The sequence below is a fragment of the Bicyclus anynana genome, unplaced genomic scaffold (assembly GCF_947172395.1).
Source record: "Bicyclus anynana unplaced genomic scaffold, ilBicAnyn1.1 scaffold_80, whole genome shotgun sequence".
Classification (NCBI taxonomy): Eukaryota; Metazoa; Arthropoda; class Insecta; order Lepidoptera; family Nymphalidae; genus Bicyclus; species Bicyclus anynana.
In genome coordinates, this window is record NW_026441258.1 from 1,240 (window position 1) to 18,480 (window position 17,241).

The following is a 17,241-nucleotide window of genomic DNA, read 5'->3' on the forward strand; positions in this document are numbered from 1 at the left end:
ATGATAGCAATCATTGTTCTTGAAATAGGAGCCAAATGCCGGGAATAATTCACCCTGTGTTACCCTACGATAATTGCACCTCACCTTCAATAACCGTTGACCTTAAGATATGTGCTTGTAGGTCGGCTCTTACTGCGCTTTAAACGTGAGAGTTGATGGGATGCAGAATAAACGTGTAACTTAACTAATGATCTGAGTGTTCGGTCTTAAACGGGGGGGGCTGAAAATCAGAGGTGTGTACAGGCCCATTTTAGGGTGCAGAGAGTAGTTTAGTTTAGAACCCTAGCTTTGGGAGTTAGCGGTAGGAGTTAAAATCTCTTCTCTCTGAGTGGAGGGGGGCTAGGGGGTTCCTGTAGTTGAATGACAACGACGGCTTTTCATGCCTTTAGTCCTGGTTAAAATCCTGGCAAGAATTATGCTATACTGTGGGTATTTACTTATGTTGGGCGTAGTGGTGGGGGTAGTGGCGGTTGCCGCTAGCCCCGCCCCTTTCTATGCAGGCCTTGGGGTGGTGGGGGCTGCAGCAGCGGGGTGCGGGCTTATTATGTGTTTAGGGGGCACCTTTTTATGTTTAGTTTTGTTCTTAATTTACTTGGGGGGGATGATGGTTGTGTTCGCTTACTCAGCGGCGTTATGTTCGGAGACCCGCCCCTCAGGCTTGGCTGAGGGGTCGGTGCTTAAATGTATAGGGGGGTACTTTGTGGTGGCTGCGGGGGTGGCTTTATACCAAGGAGGTATGGAGGGTCCCCCCTTTTGATGGTTTGCAGGGGAGGAGTCGGGGATGAGTGTGATACAAGGAGAGAGTGAAGGGGTGTCAGAAGCATACGGGGGCGGGGGAATCTTGCTGATCGTCTGTGCGTGGGTGTTGGTGGTGGCTCTCTTTGTTGCTTTGGAAGTGTCGCGGGGTTGCAGCCGTGGGCCGGTACGGTCAATTAAAAGGGGTGGGCTGTGACAAGAGACAGGTGAAGATAAGGGCTCAGGCGTGGGGGGGGGGCCGGTTCTAGCTGGGAGGAAGCGTGTATGGGACTAAAAAGTGTTGGAGGAAGCAGATGCTGCTTCACTTTTTTCTGGCCCCAACAGGGGGGTCCGCGCTGTTGGGGCAAGGGGGTAGGGGGATTTTCGATGAAAGACATTTATAACCTTTCGCATCGAGTTTAGGGAAATTTCCAAGCGCGTATGCTCTTGAAAAAAAAAAAAGCAAAAAAAAAGCTTAAGAGATCTTTAAAAAATTGGAATTTCCTTGGGCGGGCAAGAGAAAATGCGCTCGCTTGTCTGTTAAACCCGCGTGCGCTCTGAAATGCCAGAGGAAAAGGAAAAAAAAAAAGAACCCCTAGCTCGTTAGAGTGAACGCCCGGCTTGGTGGGTAACGAGGAGTATGCTATTAGAGCATTAACTTATGTAAGCGTCGGTAAAAGTGAGGGGAATGATAGCAATCATTGTTCTTGAAATAGGAGCCAAATGCCGGGAATAATTCACCCTGTGTTACCCTACGATAATTGCACCTCACCTTCAATAACCGTTGACCTTAAGATATGTGCTTGTAGGTCGGCTCTTACTGCGCTTTAAACGTGAGAGTTGATGGGATGCAGAATAAACGTGTAACTTAACTAATGATCTGAGTGTTCGGTCTTAAACTTTCGCCTGCCCTTAAATAGAGGTGTGGGAGACTTTTCTGATGCTTAATGTACACCCTTTATTAGTTTTGATATGTGTTGGAGTTTAAACATGATTTGTAAATTAATCAAATATTGCTCACGAATGTCCATTAAATGTTTAATATAAATTAATGCTGATAATACATGATCATGTAAAAGTACATATAAGCGGTAGGGAGGGGTTTAACCTCCGACCTCCGGTTTACAAGACCGGCGCTCTGGCGCTGAGCTACTAATGCATGTCAAGCCTAGGGCCTTGTTCTCTAATCAGCCTGCGAGGGGGAAGAAAATGAGGAAGATGGAGAAGTATAGGACGGATGCGATTTGGCCAATAATGATATAGGGGTCTTCGACTGGCATGCCACCGATTCAGGTGAGGATAGCGACGTTTGCGATTAGAGTTCAGAAGAGGAATTGGGAGAGGGGACGAAAGGTTAAGCTGCGTAGTTTACACGTGTGGAGGAATGGAACAACCAAGAGGACCAGAATGGAGGCAAGGAGGGCTAGTACGCCTCCAAGTTTGTCGGGGATGGAGCGCAAGATTGCGTAAGCAAACAAGAAGTATCATTCGGGCTTGATATGAGGGGGAGTTACTAGGGGGTTAGCGGGGGTGAAATTGTCGGGGTCTCCTAGGAGGTTGGGGGTAAAAAGTGCAATTGTGGCGAGTGCGACTAGGAGAGTAGCAAACCCTAAAAGATCTTTGTAAGAAAAGTATGGGTGGAAGGGGATCTTGTCACCAGTTGAGTTAAGTCCAAGGGGGTTATTTGACCCGGTTTGATGGAGGAACAATAGGTGTACCATAGTAGCCCCTGCGATCACAAACGGGAAAAGGAAGTGGAAGGCAAAGAAACGGGTGAGGGTAGCGTTGTCTACTGAGAAGCCCCCTCAAATTCACTGTACAAGGGTGTTTCCGACATATGGCACTGCTGAGAGGAGGTTGGTAATTACGGTTGCGCCTCAAAATGATATTTGTCCTCAGGGTAGGACGTACCCGACGAAGGCAGTTATTATTACAAGAAGTAAGAGGACGACTCCGACATTTCAGGTCTCTTTATAGAGGTAAGAGCCGTAGTAGAGGCCTCGGCCGATGTGTGCGTAGATGCAGATGAAGAAGAAAGATGCGCCGTTGGCGTGCATATCCCGGATTAACCATCCGTAATTAACATCTCGGGTAATGTGGGCTACGGACGAGAAGGCCGTGTTAATGTCGGCGGTGTAATGCATGGCTAAGAAAAGGCCTGTAAGGATTTGGGCAATCAAACATAGCCCGAGAAGAGAGCCAAAGTTTCATCATACTGAGATGTTTGATGGAGCGGGCAGGTCAACGAGAGCATCGTTAGCGATTTTTAGGAGTGGGTGGGTTTTTCGGAGGCTTGCCATGGGGGGGGGGGCCGGAGTTTTGGCCAGGCTTAGCAGAGCTCTGCTAAGCGATAAATATTGCGCACACTAAGGCGACGTCTAAGAGGAGGAGGAGGAAAGCTAAATTTGTGTAGCCCTCCGGGGTGTTGCTTGTGGCAGTAATTAGGGGTTTGTTAAGGGTTGTAGTGGCTTTGGGTCCGACTGCTTCTAGTCAGCATTGGTCAATTGTTTGGTTGGCGGCCGTTTGACCTCATAACAATGACAGTTTGGGGGTAGCTCGGTGAACGATGGCGGGGTAATACCCGAGTAAGCTAGTGAAGTGGTGGGGGGTGGGAAAAAGGGTAGTTTGGGCGGGTGTGGCTGAGGGGGCGATAACTCAGAGTGCAATAAGGAGGCCTAAAATTGAAAGGGCGAGGGCGGTCAGTTTGAGGAGAGGAGGCATAGACATTACGGGGGTTTTGAGGGGAATGACATTTAAGGTAATGCATAGGCCTGCGAGGATACTTCCTCATGCAAGCCGTTTAAGGGGGTTAATAACTTCGGGGTCTACCTCGCCGATAGGGGCGATAGCTATACACCGGGGGCTGCCTCGGTGCACGAAGTAGATTAGGCGGATGCTGTAGACGGCTGTGAAAGCCGTGGCAATAAGGGTAAGTAGTAGGGCCCCAGTGTTTAGGTAGGAAGTGTTTATTGCTTCAATAATAGCGTCTTTAGAGAAGAAGCCAGCGAGGAAAGGCATGCCGGTGAGGGCAAGAGTGCCGATAGTAAAGCAGGAAGAAGTTCAGGGGGTCTGGTGTTGAATGGCGCCCATCTTTCGGATGTCTTGTTCACCTTGTAGACTGTGGATAATTGATCCGGAGCAGAGGAAAAGTATGGCTTTAAAAAATGCATGCATGCAGATGTGAAGGAAGGCGAGTTGTGGTTGGTTGAGGCCGATAGTGACTATCATAAGGCCGAGTTGGCTGGATGTAGAGAATGCAATAATCTTTTTGAGGTCGTTATGGGTTAGAGCGCAGCAGGCTGCAAACATAGCTGTTAATGCTCCCAGACATAGGCAGAGGGTTAGAGCGATTGGGCTTTTTTCGAGTAGGGGGCTCATGCGGATAAGGAGGAAAATACCGGCAACTACTATGGTGCTGGAGTGAAGGAGGGCGGATACTGGTGTTGGGCCCTCTATAGCAGAGGGGAGTCACGGATGGAGGCCGAATTGGGCGGACTTTCCAGCAGCGGCAATAATTAATCCTAAAGCAGGGGGAGTTACGTTGAAATGTTGGATTGTGATAAAAATCTGCTCCATGTCCCAGGAGTTGCAGCTTGTGGCTATTCAGGCCATGGCAAAAATTAGTCCGATGTCCCCCACTCGGTTATAAACAACTGCTTGGAGGGCGGCTGTGTTGGCGTCGGCTCGGCCGGACCACCAGCCGATAAGGAGGAAAGATATGATGCCGACGCCTTCCCAGCCGATGAAAAGTTGAAAGAGGTTATTAGCTGTAACTAGCACAATTATTGCGATGAGGAAAATCAAGAGGTACTTAAAGAATCGGCCCATGTCGGGGTCATCGCTCATGTACCAGGTTGCAAATTCTAGAATCGACCAGGTTACGTACAAAGCCACGGGTGTGAAGATAAGTGAGTAGTGATCGAATTTAAGGCTAATAGTTACGTCAAATGTTAGGGTGTCTATTAAAGTTCAGGTGGAGATAACTTCTTCTATGCCGTGGTTAAGAAAAAGGAATAAGGGGAGGAGACTTACAAAGAATGCTGTCTTGACGGCGGGTTTGACGTGTGTTACTGCTCAAATTGGTTTTACTGGGGCAGAGAGTAAGCTAGTGATTAGAGGCAGTGTTAAAAGGGAAAAGATAATGAGGAGGCTAGACGTTATGAGAGATGCAGGGAAGGACACAGCTACTACTTGGATTTGCACCAAGAGTTTTTGGTTCCTAAGACCAATGGATGTGCTGTTATCCTTCAGAAGCGGGTCGAGTGGGCCCTGGAGTTCAACCAAGGGGACGGAGATTAGCAGTCCCCGTTGCTGCCAGCCCCTCTCGGTGGGTAAAGGGGTTTTAACCCTTATTTTTAGAATCACAATCTAATGTCTTTTTTAAACGATACCTACAGTTGATTCACCCTCAGATTAGGTGAGGTTTAAGGATGAGTAAAATAAGGGGGAGGAGGTGCAGGGCCATAATTAGGTGTTCCCGAGTGTGTGAGGGGTCCAGGGCAATTAGGTGATTGGGCAGGGGCCCCCGCTGGGTTGTGATAAACATGTACAATGAGTAGCTGGCGGTGATAAGCACCCCCGCTCCAGTAAGCATTAAGGTTCAAGAGGACCAGTTAATTAGTGAGGTAATAATCATTAGTTCTCCCATGAGGTTAGGGAGGGGAGGAAGGGCCAAGTTAGCTAGGCTAGCGAAGAATCACCATGTAGCTATTAAAGGTAGGACCGCCTGAAGGCCCCGGGCTAGAAGAATACTTCGGCTGTGGATACGTTCGTAGTTAGTGTTTGCTAAACAGAAAAGGGCGGAGGATGTGAGGCCGTGGGCGATCATAAGAATTAGTGCTCCTGCAAAGCCTCACGGGGTTTGCACGAGAATGCTAGCCACTACAAGGCCCATATGACTAACTGAGGAATAAGCGATTAGCGATTTAAGGTCTGTTTGGCGGAGACAAATTGAGCTCGTTATTACAACACCTCAGAGTGCGAAGACAATAAAGGGATAGAGTATTTCCTTTGTGAGGGGTTCGAGAATCAACATTATTCGCATTATACCGTAACCCCCTAGCTTTAGGAGTACGGCAGCAAGAATCATTGAGCCTGCGACGGGGGCTTCAACATGGGCTTTGGGTAGCCATAAATGGACTCCATAAAGAGGTATTTTTACTAAAAATGCGAGGAGGCAGCTGGCTCACCATAGCTTGTCTGCGTATGTTGTTAGGCTCAGGGGGTTTATATATTGCAAGGTTAGAAGGGAGAGTGTACCGCTAGTGTTTTGGAGGATTAGGAGTGCAACAAGAAGCGGGAGGGAGCTTGCTAATGTGTAGAATAAGAAGTATACTCCCGCATTTAAGCGTTCAGCCTGGTTTCCTCATCGGGTGATGATTATTAGTGTGGGGAGTAGAGTAGCTTCAAATATTACGTAGAATATAATAAGTTCGGTGGCGCTGAAGGCTAAAATAAGAAAAAACTGGAGGGAGGTCAGGAGGGTGATATAGACTCGTTGACGATTTAGGGGCTCAGTGCCCATGTGGTGTTGGCTTGCAAGAATCATAAGAGGCAAAAGCCAGCATGTGAGCACGAGCAAGGGGGTTGATAAGGGGTCAGTAGCTATGTAGGAGTTCAGGGTTGTTCACCCGACCTCTGAGGTGCTCTTAAATCAGGCGAAGCTAGTTACTGCAATCATTAGGCTGTACGTGAGAGTTGAGGGCCACAATCATTTGGCGGGAACAAGCCAGGTTGTGGGAATTAGCATGAGGGTTGGGACAAGGATCTTTAGCATTGTAAGAGGTTAAGGCTTTGTAGGCGGTCGGTGCCGTGTGTGCGGGCAGTGGCTACTAGAAGGGCGAGGCCTGCGCTTGCTTCACAAGCTGAGATGGCTAGAAGGAATAGGGGTAAAGCAGAAGAGCTAGTGGAGCTCATGCTCAAGCTTCAGATGGAGAGAGCAATATACAGGGAGAGCATTATGCTTTCAAGACATAAAAGTGCTGATAGGAGGTGTGTTCGATGGAACACGAGGCCTGTCAGCCCTAGAATAAATGCTGAAGAGAAGGTAAATTGGACAGGTGTCATTAGGTGATTGCGGACTTAAACCACAAGCTTTTGGGCCGAAACCAAATGTTTTTATTAAACTAATTGCCTATTCAGCCCATTCGAGGCCGTCTTGTGCCCACTCGTATATTAGGCCAAGAGTAAGGAGGGTTAAAAGCGCAACTGCTCACGAAAAAGATACAAGGGGGGAGGCCAGTTGATCTCCTCAGGGGAGAGGGAGGAGGAGTGCGATTTCTAGGTCAAACAGGAGAAAGAGAATGGCGATGAGGAAAAATCGGAGGGAGAAGGGCAGGCGGGCAGATCCCAGGGGGTCAAAGCCGCACTCGTAGGGTGAGAGCTTTTCAGAGTCTGGTGATATTTGGGGGAGGTAAAATGAGACGGTAGCGAGAATAACAGAGAGGAGGCTAGCAATTGCAATAATAGTTATGACTAAATTCATTATCTTTCCTTGGGGTTTAACCAAGACCGGGTGGTTGGAAGCCACTTATACTAGTTAGTACTAGAAAGATTATGAGCCTCATCAGTAGATGGAGACATAGAGGAATAATCAAACAACGTCCACGAAGTGTCAGTATCAGGCGGCGGCTTCAAATCCGAAGTGGTGTTCAGACGTAAAGTGATGTTTAACTTGGCGGAGAAGACAAACTGCTAAGAAGGCTGATCCAATGATGACATGAAGCCCATGGAAGCCGGTTGCTACAAAGAAGGTGGCACCGTAGACCCCGTCACTAATTGCGAAGGGGGCGTCTACATATTCTATTGCTTGGAGGAGTGTAAAATAGAAGCCGAGGATAATTGTGATGGTTAAAGAGTGAACCGCCTGCTTGCGCTTGCCTTCTATCATGCTATGGTGGGCCCAAGTGACTGTGACTCCAGAGGCAAGCAGGACTGCTGTGTTAAGTAGGGGGACTTCGAGTGGGTCGAGGGTAAAAATACCTGTTGGGGGTCAGCAGCCTCCCAGCTCGGGGGTGGGGGCGAGACTGGCATGGTAAAAGGCCCAAAAAAACCCTAAGAAGAAGAAGACCTCCGAGGTGATAAATAAAATTATACCATATCGTAAGCCCTTTTGAACGGGAGGTGTGTGGTGTCCTTGAAAAGTGCTTTCCCGGATAATATCACGCCATCACTGGTATATCGTGAGCAGCAGGAGGACCATGCCGAGGGCTATAAGGGGGGTGGAGTGTTGGTGAAATCAGATTGCAAGGCCCGATGTTATTAGGAGGGCGGCGATTGCGCCTGTTAAGGGTCAAGGGCTGGGGTCAACTATGTGGTATGCGTGTGCTTGGTGGGCCATTATTTATTTGGGGGAGGGCTCTTCGGGCAGCGTTTAGGTGTTTTCTTGGAGGTAGAGCGAAAGAAGTAGAACGAATACGTAGGCTTGAATGGCCGCTACTGCTAGTTCAAGAAGAGTTAGGAGTACTATCACTAGGCCGGTTAGGATTGCTACAGGTCATATTTGATTAATAAGGAAAAGAGTGGCGGACGACAGGAGTTGAATTAAGAGGTGTCCGGCTGCTAGGTTTGCTGTTAGTCGGACGCCTAATGCAAAGGGTCGGACAAATAAGCTAATTGTTTCAATAATAATTAAGACGGGGATTAAAGGGGCGGGGGTGCCTTCTGGTAGGAGGTGGCCTAACGCAATCGTTGGTTGGTTCCGGAGTCCGATCACGACTGTAGCTAGTCACAAAGGGATGGCGAACCCCATATTAAGAGGCAGCTGGGTGGTGGGGGTGAAGGTGTAAGGGAGAAGCCCGAGTAAGTTTAGAGTAATAAGATTAATTATAAGTACGGTAAGTAGCAGTGCTCACTTATGGGCGCCAACGTTCAAGGGGAGGAGAATTTGCTTTGTAAAGCTCAAAACGAAAGAGTTTTGGGCCACAAGGGATCGGCTGTGGATTACGCGATTAGAGGGCTTTGGGAACAGTACTCACGGCGCTGCGATAGCAACTGCTAGAAGGGGTACGCCGAGGAAATAAGGAGTAAAAAATTGGTCGAAGAGGCCTAGGATCAAGGTCAAGTTCATTTTTGTCAGCTAAGAAATTTTGTGGGTCAAGGGGAGGGTTTAGGGGAGTTTGTGTGCCCCATAATTTTGGCATGACCTGTAGTAAAGTACAGCATAAGACTGAGGATTAGTATTGCAAAACAACTGGCATGGAAATTTTGGGGCATGTCGTTAAGGGTGGTTGGGAGTCACCAATCTTTAGCTTAAAAGGCTAACGCTAGGCCCTGTTTAGCTTCTTAGCGAGGCATCTTGGAGTATTAGGGTGGACCAGTCCTCAAATTGTTGCAGGGGGACTGCTTCAACTACGATGGGCATAAAGCTGTGGTTTGCGCCGCAGATTTCTGAGCACTGTCCGTAGAAGACGCCGGGGCGAGATGTAATAAAGGCTGTTTGGTTTAGTCGGCCGGGTACGGCGTCTATTTTAACACCCAGGGATGGGACTGCTCAGGAGTGGAGGACGTCCTCCGCAGAGACCAGAACTCGGATTGGGGATTCGACGGGGGTAATCATTCGGTGGTCTGCTTCTAGGAGGCGGAATTGCCCGGGGGCCAGGTCTTGCGTGGGGATTATGTAAGAGTCGAACTCAAGGTTTTCGTAGTCAGTATATTCGTAGCTTCAGTACCATTGATGTCCCATGGCTTTGATGGTTAGGTGGGGGTCGTTAATTTCGTCTATAAGGTAAAGAATGCGGAGGGAGGGGAGGGCAATTAAGATAAGGATAATTGCTGGGAGGACAGTTCAGATAATTTCAATTTCCTGGGAATCAAGGATGAACTTATTAGTTAAGCTAGAAGTAACTAGGGCGACAATGAAATAAAGGACTAGAGTGCTAATTATAAAGACAATCATTAAAGCGTGGTCATGAAAGTGAAGAAGTTCTTCTATCACAGGAGAAGCAGCATCTTGGAAACCGAGCTGGGAGGGAAAGGCCATGATAAGACACGTGAGGAGTTAGCTCACAACCTGGCCCTGACAAGGCCACGTAATTAAATTTTACTAGTGTCTTTAAGAAAGTGACAGAACGGCCATGTGGTTGGCTTGAAACCAATTTATGGGGGTTCAACTCCTCCCTTCCTCGTTAGTTGCAATGAACCTGCACAAATGCGGGTTCTTCAAATGTGTGGTATGGTGGGGGGCAGCCGTGGAGCCACTCTACATTAGTTGTGGTGAGTTCTACGGAGGATACTTCACGTTTAGCAGCGAATGCTTCTCAAATAATAAATAGGGATATGATGACGGCGACCAAAGAAACTAGGGACCCAATGGAGGACACGGTGTTTCACAGGGTGTATGCGTCGGGGTAGTCTGAGTATCGCCGGGGCATTCCGGCTAGCCCTAAGAAATGTTGGGGGAAGAAGGTCAGGTTTACTCCGATGAACATAACTATGAAGTGAATTTTTGTTCAAACGGAGTGTAAAGTGTACCCTGTGAATAGGGGGAACCAGTGTACGAAAGCGGCAACAATAGCGAAAACGGCGCCCATAGAAAGTACATAATGGAAATGTGCTACTACGTAGTAAGTGTCATGAAGGACAATGTCCAGGGACGAGTTGGCCAGGACGATGCCTGTTAGGCCACCCACTGTAAATAGGAAAATAAATCCGAGGGCTCAGAGAAGGGGGGCCTCCCATTTGATTGTCCCGCCATGGAGGGTTGCTAATCAGCTAAAGACTTTTACGCCTGTGGGGATGGCGATGATTATTGTGGCGGATGTAAAATAGGCGCGTGTGTCCACATCCATGCCCACTGTGAATATGTGGTGAGCTCACACAATGAAGCCAAGGAGCCCGATGGCTATTATAGCTCAGACTATACCTATGTAGCCGAAAGGTTCCTGCTTACCGGCGTAGTATGCTACAATGTGGGAGATCATGCCGAACCCGGGGAGAATAAGAATGTAGACTTCGGGGTGCCCAAAGAATCAGAAGAGGTGTTGGTAAAGGATTGGATCTCCCCCGCCGGCGGGGTCGAAGAAGGTGGTGTTAAGGTTCCGGTCCGTGAGGAGCATAGTGATGCCAGCAGCTAGTACAGGAAGCGAAAGAAGTAGAAGAACGGCAGTAATTAACACGGCCCACACGAAGAGGGGTGTTTGGTATTGAGAGATGGCGGGAGGCTTCATATTAATAATTGTTGTGATAAAGTTAATTGCGCCTAAGATAGAAGAAATGCCGGCTAAATGTAAGGAAAAAATAGTTAAGTCAACGGATGCACCTGCGTGGGCTAAGTTTCCAGAGAGAGGGGGGTAGACGGTTCACCCGGTGCCGGCACCGGCCTCTACGCCTGAAGAGGCTAGCAAGAGGAGGAAGGAGGGAGGAAGGAGTCAGAAGCTTATGTTGTTTATTCGTGGGAAAGCCATATCGGGGGCCCCGATCATGAGGGGGATAAGTCAGTTTCCGAAGCCTCCGATTATGATGGGTATAACCATAAAGAAAATTATTACGAAGGCGTGAGCGGTAACAATTACATTATAAATTTGGTCGTCCCCCAGTAAAGCGCCAGGCTGGCTAAGTTCTGCTCGAATGAGCAGGCTAAGGGCGGTACCCACTATCCCGGCTCAGGCGCCGAAGATTAAGTAGAGAGTGCCGATGTCTTTATGGTTGGTAGAGAAAAATCAACGTGTGATGGCCACAGATAGGATGGCTGAGTTTAAAGCGGTGGACTGTAACCCCATGAACAGAGGTTTGAGTCCTCTTCTTATCAAGCCTTGAAGTGTTTTTACATGTCAGACTGCAAATCTGAAGTAGCAGACTAACGTCTACCGGGGCTTCCCCCGCCTTCCCGCCCTACAGGCGGGGGAAGGTAGACGGATGCTCACTGGTTTGGGCGTTTAGCTGTTAACTAAAAGTTTGTAGGATCGAAGCCTACCCGCCTAGAAAGGCTTTAGCTTAATTAAAGTACCTGTTTTGCATACAGGAGCTGTGGGATAGTGCCCCGCAAGCCTTATCAGGGACTGGGGGATTTTCACCCCCGCTTAGGGCTTTGAAGGCTCTTGGTCTTTTGCTAACCTAAGTTCCTTATAGGGCTACCAGGGCTACTGCCGCGGGGGTAAGGGGTAGTAGTGAAATAGTGGCGATGGCCAGGCAAGCTAGGGGAAGTGTGAGTTGACGGGGTCGCAGGCGTCAAGGGGGTGTGCCCGTAAGATTATTTGGGAATATAGTGAGGGTTATGGCGTATGTAAGTCGGAGGTAGTAGTAGAGACTAAGGAGCGCAGTAAGCGCCGCGAGGGTAGCGGCAGGGGCTAGTTCTTGCTTAGAGAGTTCTTGGAGGATTAATCACTTGGGTATAAATCCTGTCATGGGAGGGAGGCCCCCCAGAGATAGAAGCACAAGGGGGGTGAGGGCCACGAGTGCTGGTGCTTTTGCTCAGGAGATGGCTAGTATATTAATGTTTGTGGCTTTGGCTAGTTTTAGGGTCAGGAATGTTGCGGCTGCGGCGGTGATGTACACTGATACAGCGAGGGTGGTTAGAGAAGGGGCAAATTGTAGGACTAGAACTATTCAGCCTAGTTGAGCGGTGGAGGAGTAGGCGAGGATTTTGCGGAGCTGGGTTTGGTTTAGGCCCCCTCAGCCCCCGATAAGGGTGGATGCTAAGCCCAAAAAAATGAGAAGGGAGGAGTTGGGGGGCTGGATTTGGAGGAGGAGAGCGAGAGGGGCTAGTTTTTGTCAGGTGGCTAAAACTAGTCCTGTGGATAGGTTCAAGCCCTGAAGTACTTCAGGCACTCAAGAATGTAGGGGGGCAAGTCCGAGTTTAAGGGCGAGGGCGAGGGTGATGACAGTAATTGGGAAGGGGTGGGCGGCCTGTTGGATTTCTCATTGCCCGGTGAGTCAGGCATTTGTTGTACCAGCAAAAAGTAGTACGGCAGCAGCAGCAGCTTGGATGAGGAAATATTTGGTGGCCGCCTCAACTGCTCGGGGGTGGTGATTTTGTGTTATTAGGGGAATAATCGCGAGGGTATTAATTTCGAGGCCTACTCAGGCTAGCAATCAGTGGGAGCTTGCGAAGGTTATTGTAGTTCCTAGGCCGAGGCTAAATAATAGAAGGGCTAAGACATAGGGGCTCATTAGTAAAAGAAGGGGTTTAACCCACATGTTTGGGGTATGGGCCCAAAAGCTTGTTTAGCTGATCTTACTAGATTGTAGTGTAGGTGGAAGCACAAAGAGTTTTGATCTCTTCAGGTTGGGTTCAAGTCCCCATTTTCTAAGGAGGCGGAGGGGTTTTATCCCTCATGATTCACTCTATCAAAGTGACCCTTTGTTTCAGGCACAGCTCCGGGCTTAAAATTGAGGGGGGAGCCCCGTAAGCGCGATTGGGAGGGACAGGTGTCAAATAACCAGTCCTAGGGTCAGGGGGAGGAAGTTTTTTCAGATAAGATGTATAAGTTGATCGTAACGGAAGCGGGGGTAGGATGCTCGGACTCAAAGGAACACAACGGAGAGAAGGGCGGCCTTCATCATGAGGTTTGTGGTGGTTAGACCGGGTAAAGAAGGGATGTGGGAGGCCCCTAAGAATAGGATTGTTGAGAGGGTATTCATAAGTAAGATATTAGAGTATTCGGCCAGAAAAAATAGGGCGAAGGGTCCCCCTGCGTATTCGACGTTGAAGCCTGAAACTAGTTCGGACTCCCCTTCTGTGAGGTCGAAGGGGGCCCGGTTTGTTTCTGCGAGGGTGGAGATGTATCATATTGCGGCCAATGGTCAAGCAGGCAGTACTAGTCAGACACTTTCTTGCGCGACGTTGAAGGTTTGTAGTGTGAAGCCGCCAGCGAAAATAATTACACTTAGTAGGATTAGGCCGAGGCTAACTTCATAAGAGATGGTTTGGGCGACGGCACGTAGGGCGCCGACAAGGGCGTATTTTGAGTTAGAGGCTCACCCTGAACCGAGGATAGCATAAACTGCTAGGCTGGAGAGGGCTAGGACGAATAGTGCGCCCAGGTTAAGGTCAATAACTGGATGAGGGAGGGGCAGGGGGGCTCAAAGTGCAAGGGCTAAAGTAAGCGCTAGGATGGGGGCGAGCAAAAATAACAGGGGGGAAGAAGTAGAGGGCCGAACGGGCTCTTTAATAAATAATTTGAGACCGTCTGCGATTGGTTGGAGGAGGCCGTAGGGGCCAACAATATTAGGGCCTTTGCGCAGCTGTATGTAGCCAAGCACTTTTCGTTCAAGCAAGGTAAGGAACGCGACAGCCAATAAGACGGGAACAATAAAGGCCAAGGGGTTCACAATTTGTGTCATAAGCGTTGAGAGCATAGTTAAGGAGAGGACTTGAACCTCTGTGGAAAGGGCTTAGGTCTTTTGCATTTGCCGGGCTCTGCCACCCCAACATGCCATTTTCTCTGGCGGGGAAGACATACCCCCTTGTCTATTTTAGTTGTTTTCATTAGGTGGGGGCAGGGTGTATAAAATATAGTGACCCTCCCTTTTCGGTCCTTTCGTACTAGAAAAGGGTATATCATAGATAGAAACTGACCTGGATTGCTCCGGTCTGAACTCAGATCACGTAGGACTTTAATCGTTGAACAAACGAACCCTTAATAGCTGCTGCACCAATAGGATGTCCTGATCCAACATCGAGGTCGTAAACCCCCTTGTTGATATGGTCTCTAAAAGGGGATTGCGCTGTTATCCCTAGAGTAACTCGGTCCGTTGATCGGCATTGCCGGATCTTTAGGTCAAAAATTTTGTTTCTTAGAGCTGTGGCTCTGAGTTTAAGGAGTTGTACTCCCGTTCCACGTGGGGGTTTTTTCTTACCCCGCGGTCGCCCCAACCAAAGACATTGGGGTAGAGGTCCTTTTGGTTTGTCTCCTTATCAGGGGGTCATTGTAGTTTGGGCTACCTTACGTCTAAAGCTTCATAGGGTCTTCTCGTCTTATGTATTTATCCCCGCTTCTGCACGGGGAGATCAATTTCATTAACTTAGGGGAGGAGACAGCTAAGCCCTCGTTGTGCCATTCATACAGGTCTCCATTTAAAAGACAAGTGATTGCGCTACCTTCGCGCGGTCAAAATACCGCGGCCGTTAAACTTATAGTCACAGGGCAGGCGGGACCTCTTATTCATTATTTGCAAGAGGCGATGTTTTTGGTAAACAGGCGAGGCTTGATGTGTTTGCCGAGTTCCTTCTCCCCCTTTTAGTTTTTCCCTAGGGGCACGCCTGTGTTGGGTTAACGGTTGGTGGTTGGGGGGTTTTCTTGTTGTTCGGTTTATCGTCCACTGCCCTCTATGTTTGGGGCCGTTAATATTCGGTGGGGGGTCCATTCCGATTTACATGCGTGCGGGGAGAGGGCCGGGGCTCTCTTATTACTCATATTAGCATGGTCGCTCCCATGGAGGCATGGGACGGCCCAATAAGTTTAGGGGGATAAGATTAAATGATCAGGATTGGGGGAGGGGTAAGATTGTTCTGAGCTTAGACGCTTTCTTCAGGGGGTGGCTGCTTTCGGGCCCACGAGAGTTACTTACCTTGTGCTATTATGATCTTTACCCGCCTGGGAAAGTTGTGTCTTGTTTCAAAGGGGCTGTACCCCCTTTGAATAACTCTCTCGGCTTCTTTGGCTATCAGGGATGTGTTTATACTGAGGTGAAGGGAGAATCCGGGAGGCTGAACTACTATTCATTTCTTGGGGAACCAGCTATAACTAAGTTCGGTAGGTTTGTCACCTCTACTCAAAGCTCGTCCCACTCTTTTGCAACAGAGACGGGTGCGCCCTATTATTAGGCTGTCTTGGAGTAGCTCCCTTAGTTTCGGGTTAACAAACTAAAAATCTTTTTGCTTGAGAATCACTGGCTAAATCATGATGCAAAAGGTACGAGGGTTTAGCTCTGCTTTTCAGTGCTTTACTGGGTTATTTCATTTCTCTTTCAGCGTTCCCTTGCGGTACTGTCTCTGTCGCGCCTATTCCCTTTTCTGTCGCCCATACTAAGGGGGTAAAATGATTTGTTTTATTTTAGGTTGTATATTTAGGGGTATTTATATGGGTGTGTTGAAGTTGTTCAGGTGGGCTAGCTGTTCGGCGTCAGGACAATCCGATTTGCACGGAGGACTTCTCGGAGTAAGGGAGAGGCTTTTCTAACTTAGCTATGCCCTGATTATTAATCCAAGTGCACCTTCCGGTACACTTACCATGTTACGACTTGCCTCCCCTTTATTGCTCTAAGGTTTTAAATAATTAGGGGATATTTTTGGGGAGAGTGACGGGCGGTATGTGCGCGCTTCAGAGCCAATTTCAGCAGGACGCTCTACTTCCCGCTTACTGCTAAATCCTCCTTCAAGATGTGCGTTTCAGCACACCATTCGTGTGCCCTAAGATAGGGAATGTAGCCCATTTCTTCCCCTTCCATACGCTACACCTCGGCCTGACGTTCTGGGCGGTGCCAATTGAGCCTACTTTTAAACCTTCATAGGGTGGGCTGACGACGGCGGTATATAGGCGGGGGAAACAAGGAAGGGTGAGGTTGAACGGGGGTTATCGGTTCTAGAACAGGCTCCTCTAGTAGGATCTAAAGCACCGCCAAGTCCTTTGGGTTTTAAGCTGGTGCTTGTAGTTCCCGGGCGGATAGGGGTTGTGTTGATCTATCAATGTTTACGGCTAGGCATAGTGGGGTTTCTAATCCCAGTTTGTTTCCTAGCTTTCGTGGGTTCAGGGTTTAGTAAAGCCACTTTCGTGGTTGGACTTCTCGTTTTTGGGCGCGTATAACAGCTTTGAAAACATTCGGCTTTAGTACTTATTTTTTCCTAACCACTCTTTACGCCGTAAATAATCAACTTGGGCCTCTCGTATAACCGCGGTGGCTGGCACGAGTTTTACCGGCCCTCTATAGCTTTTACTAAGTCAAGTTTTCACTTATGGCTTAAAATCTATCACTGCTGAGTTCCCTTGGGGGTGTGGCTAAACAAGGTGTCATGGGCTGAAATTGTGCCTGATACCAGCTCCTTGTCCCCAGGCAGGGAACTGAGGGCATTCTCACAGGGGTGCGGATACTTGCATGTGTAAGTTCGGCTAAAGCTGGTAATAAAGTCAGGACCAAGCCTTTGTGCTTGCGGAGCTTTCTAGGGCTCATTTCAACATTTTCAGTGTTACGTTTTAAGTAAACTACGCTAGCGAGAGTGGCCTAAAAAAGTTCTTGCTCCTGTCGGAGCGGGAGGTTTCGTTCGTGACACAGGTTACTCACATATGTGCGTGTGTATTTAAGTGTACGTATGTTTACATGTATAAATTGTAGGAGGTTTTCAAACAAAAGGGCTGGGGTGCCGAAGTATGCACAAAATGGGGGGGGGGGGGGGCGCAGTTAGCTAAGGTTCCGGGGCTGTTTAATAAAAAGGCAGGTGGGGGCGTAGGCCAAAACATGTATCTATATATACATGAGTTAAGGGGTGTCACTAGGGGAGCTATAAAACAGGCAACGGCTGTTTCGGGGGGGGGGGAGGAGTATCTGTTGAGTTATTATGAGGTGCGCAGG

At 48.7% G+C, this 17,241-nt stretch overlaps 8 protein-coding genes across 8 annotated transcripts; all 8 read right to left on the reverse strand.

Moving 5' to 3' along the window:
- Positions 1–1,838: 1,838 nt before the first annotated feature.
- LOC128199788 (cytochrome b-like) lies at positions 1,839–3,035 on the reverse strand. The gene is given in 1 exon segment (XM_052890959.1): positions 1,839–3,035. A coding segment is annotated over 1 exon segment (1,197 nt).
- Positions 3,036–3,078: 43 nt separating this feature from the next.
- On the reverse strand, positions 3,079–4,959 carry LOC128199791 (NADH-ubiquinone oxidoreductase chain 5-like; the record flags this gene model as incomplete). Its single annotated transcript, XM_052890962.1, is given in 1 exon segment — positions 3,079–4,959. A coding segment is annotated over 1 exon segment (1,881 nt), but the record flags the coding sequence as incomplete, so codon positions are not given.
- A 184-nt stretch (positions 4,960–5,143) lies between these two features.
- LOC128199785 (NADH-ubiquinone oxidoreductase chain 4-like) lies at positions 5,144–6,511 on the reverse strand. The gene is given in 1 exon segment (XM_052890956.1): positions 5,144–6,511. A coding segment is annotated over 1 exon segment (1,368 nt).
- A 789-nt stretch (positions 6,512–7,300) lies between these two features.
- On the reverse strand, positions 7,301–8,074 carry LOC128199782 (cytochrome c oxidase subunit 3-like). The gene is given in 1 exon segment (XM_052890953.1): positions 7,301–8,074. A coding segment is annotated over 1 exon segment (774 nt).
- A 936-nt stretch (positions 8,075–9,010) lies between these two features.
- Positions 9,011–9,715, reverse strand: LOC128199777 (cytochrome c oxidase subunit 2-like). The gene is given in 1 exon segment (XM_052890948.1): positions 9,011–9,715. A coding segment is annotated over 1 exon segment (705 nt).
- Positions 9,716–9,860: 145 nt separating this feature from the next.
- Positions 9,861–11,453, reverse strand: LOC128199778 (cytochrome c oxidase subunit 1-like). The gene is given in 1 exon segment (XM_052890949.1): positions 9,861–11,453. A coding segment is annotated over 1 exon segment (1,593 nt).
- Positions 11,454–11,796: 343 nt separating this feature from the next.
- On the reverse strand, positions 11,797–12,843 carry LOC128199787 (NADH-ubiquinone oxidoreductase chain 2-like). Its single transcript, XM_052890958.1, is given in 1 exon segment — positions 11,797–12,843. A coding segment is annotated over 1 exon segment (1,047 nt).
- A 213-nt stretch (positions 12,844–13,056) lies between these two features.
- LOC128199783 (NADH-ubiquinone oxidoreductase chain 1-like) lies at positions 13,057–14,031 on the reverse strand. Its single transcript, XM_052890954.1, is given in 1 exon segment — positions 13,057–14,031. A coding segment is annotated over 1 exon segment (975 nt).
- Between the last annotated feature and the right edge of the window lie 3,210 nt (positions 14,032–17,241).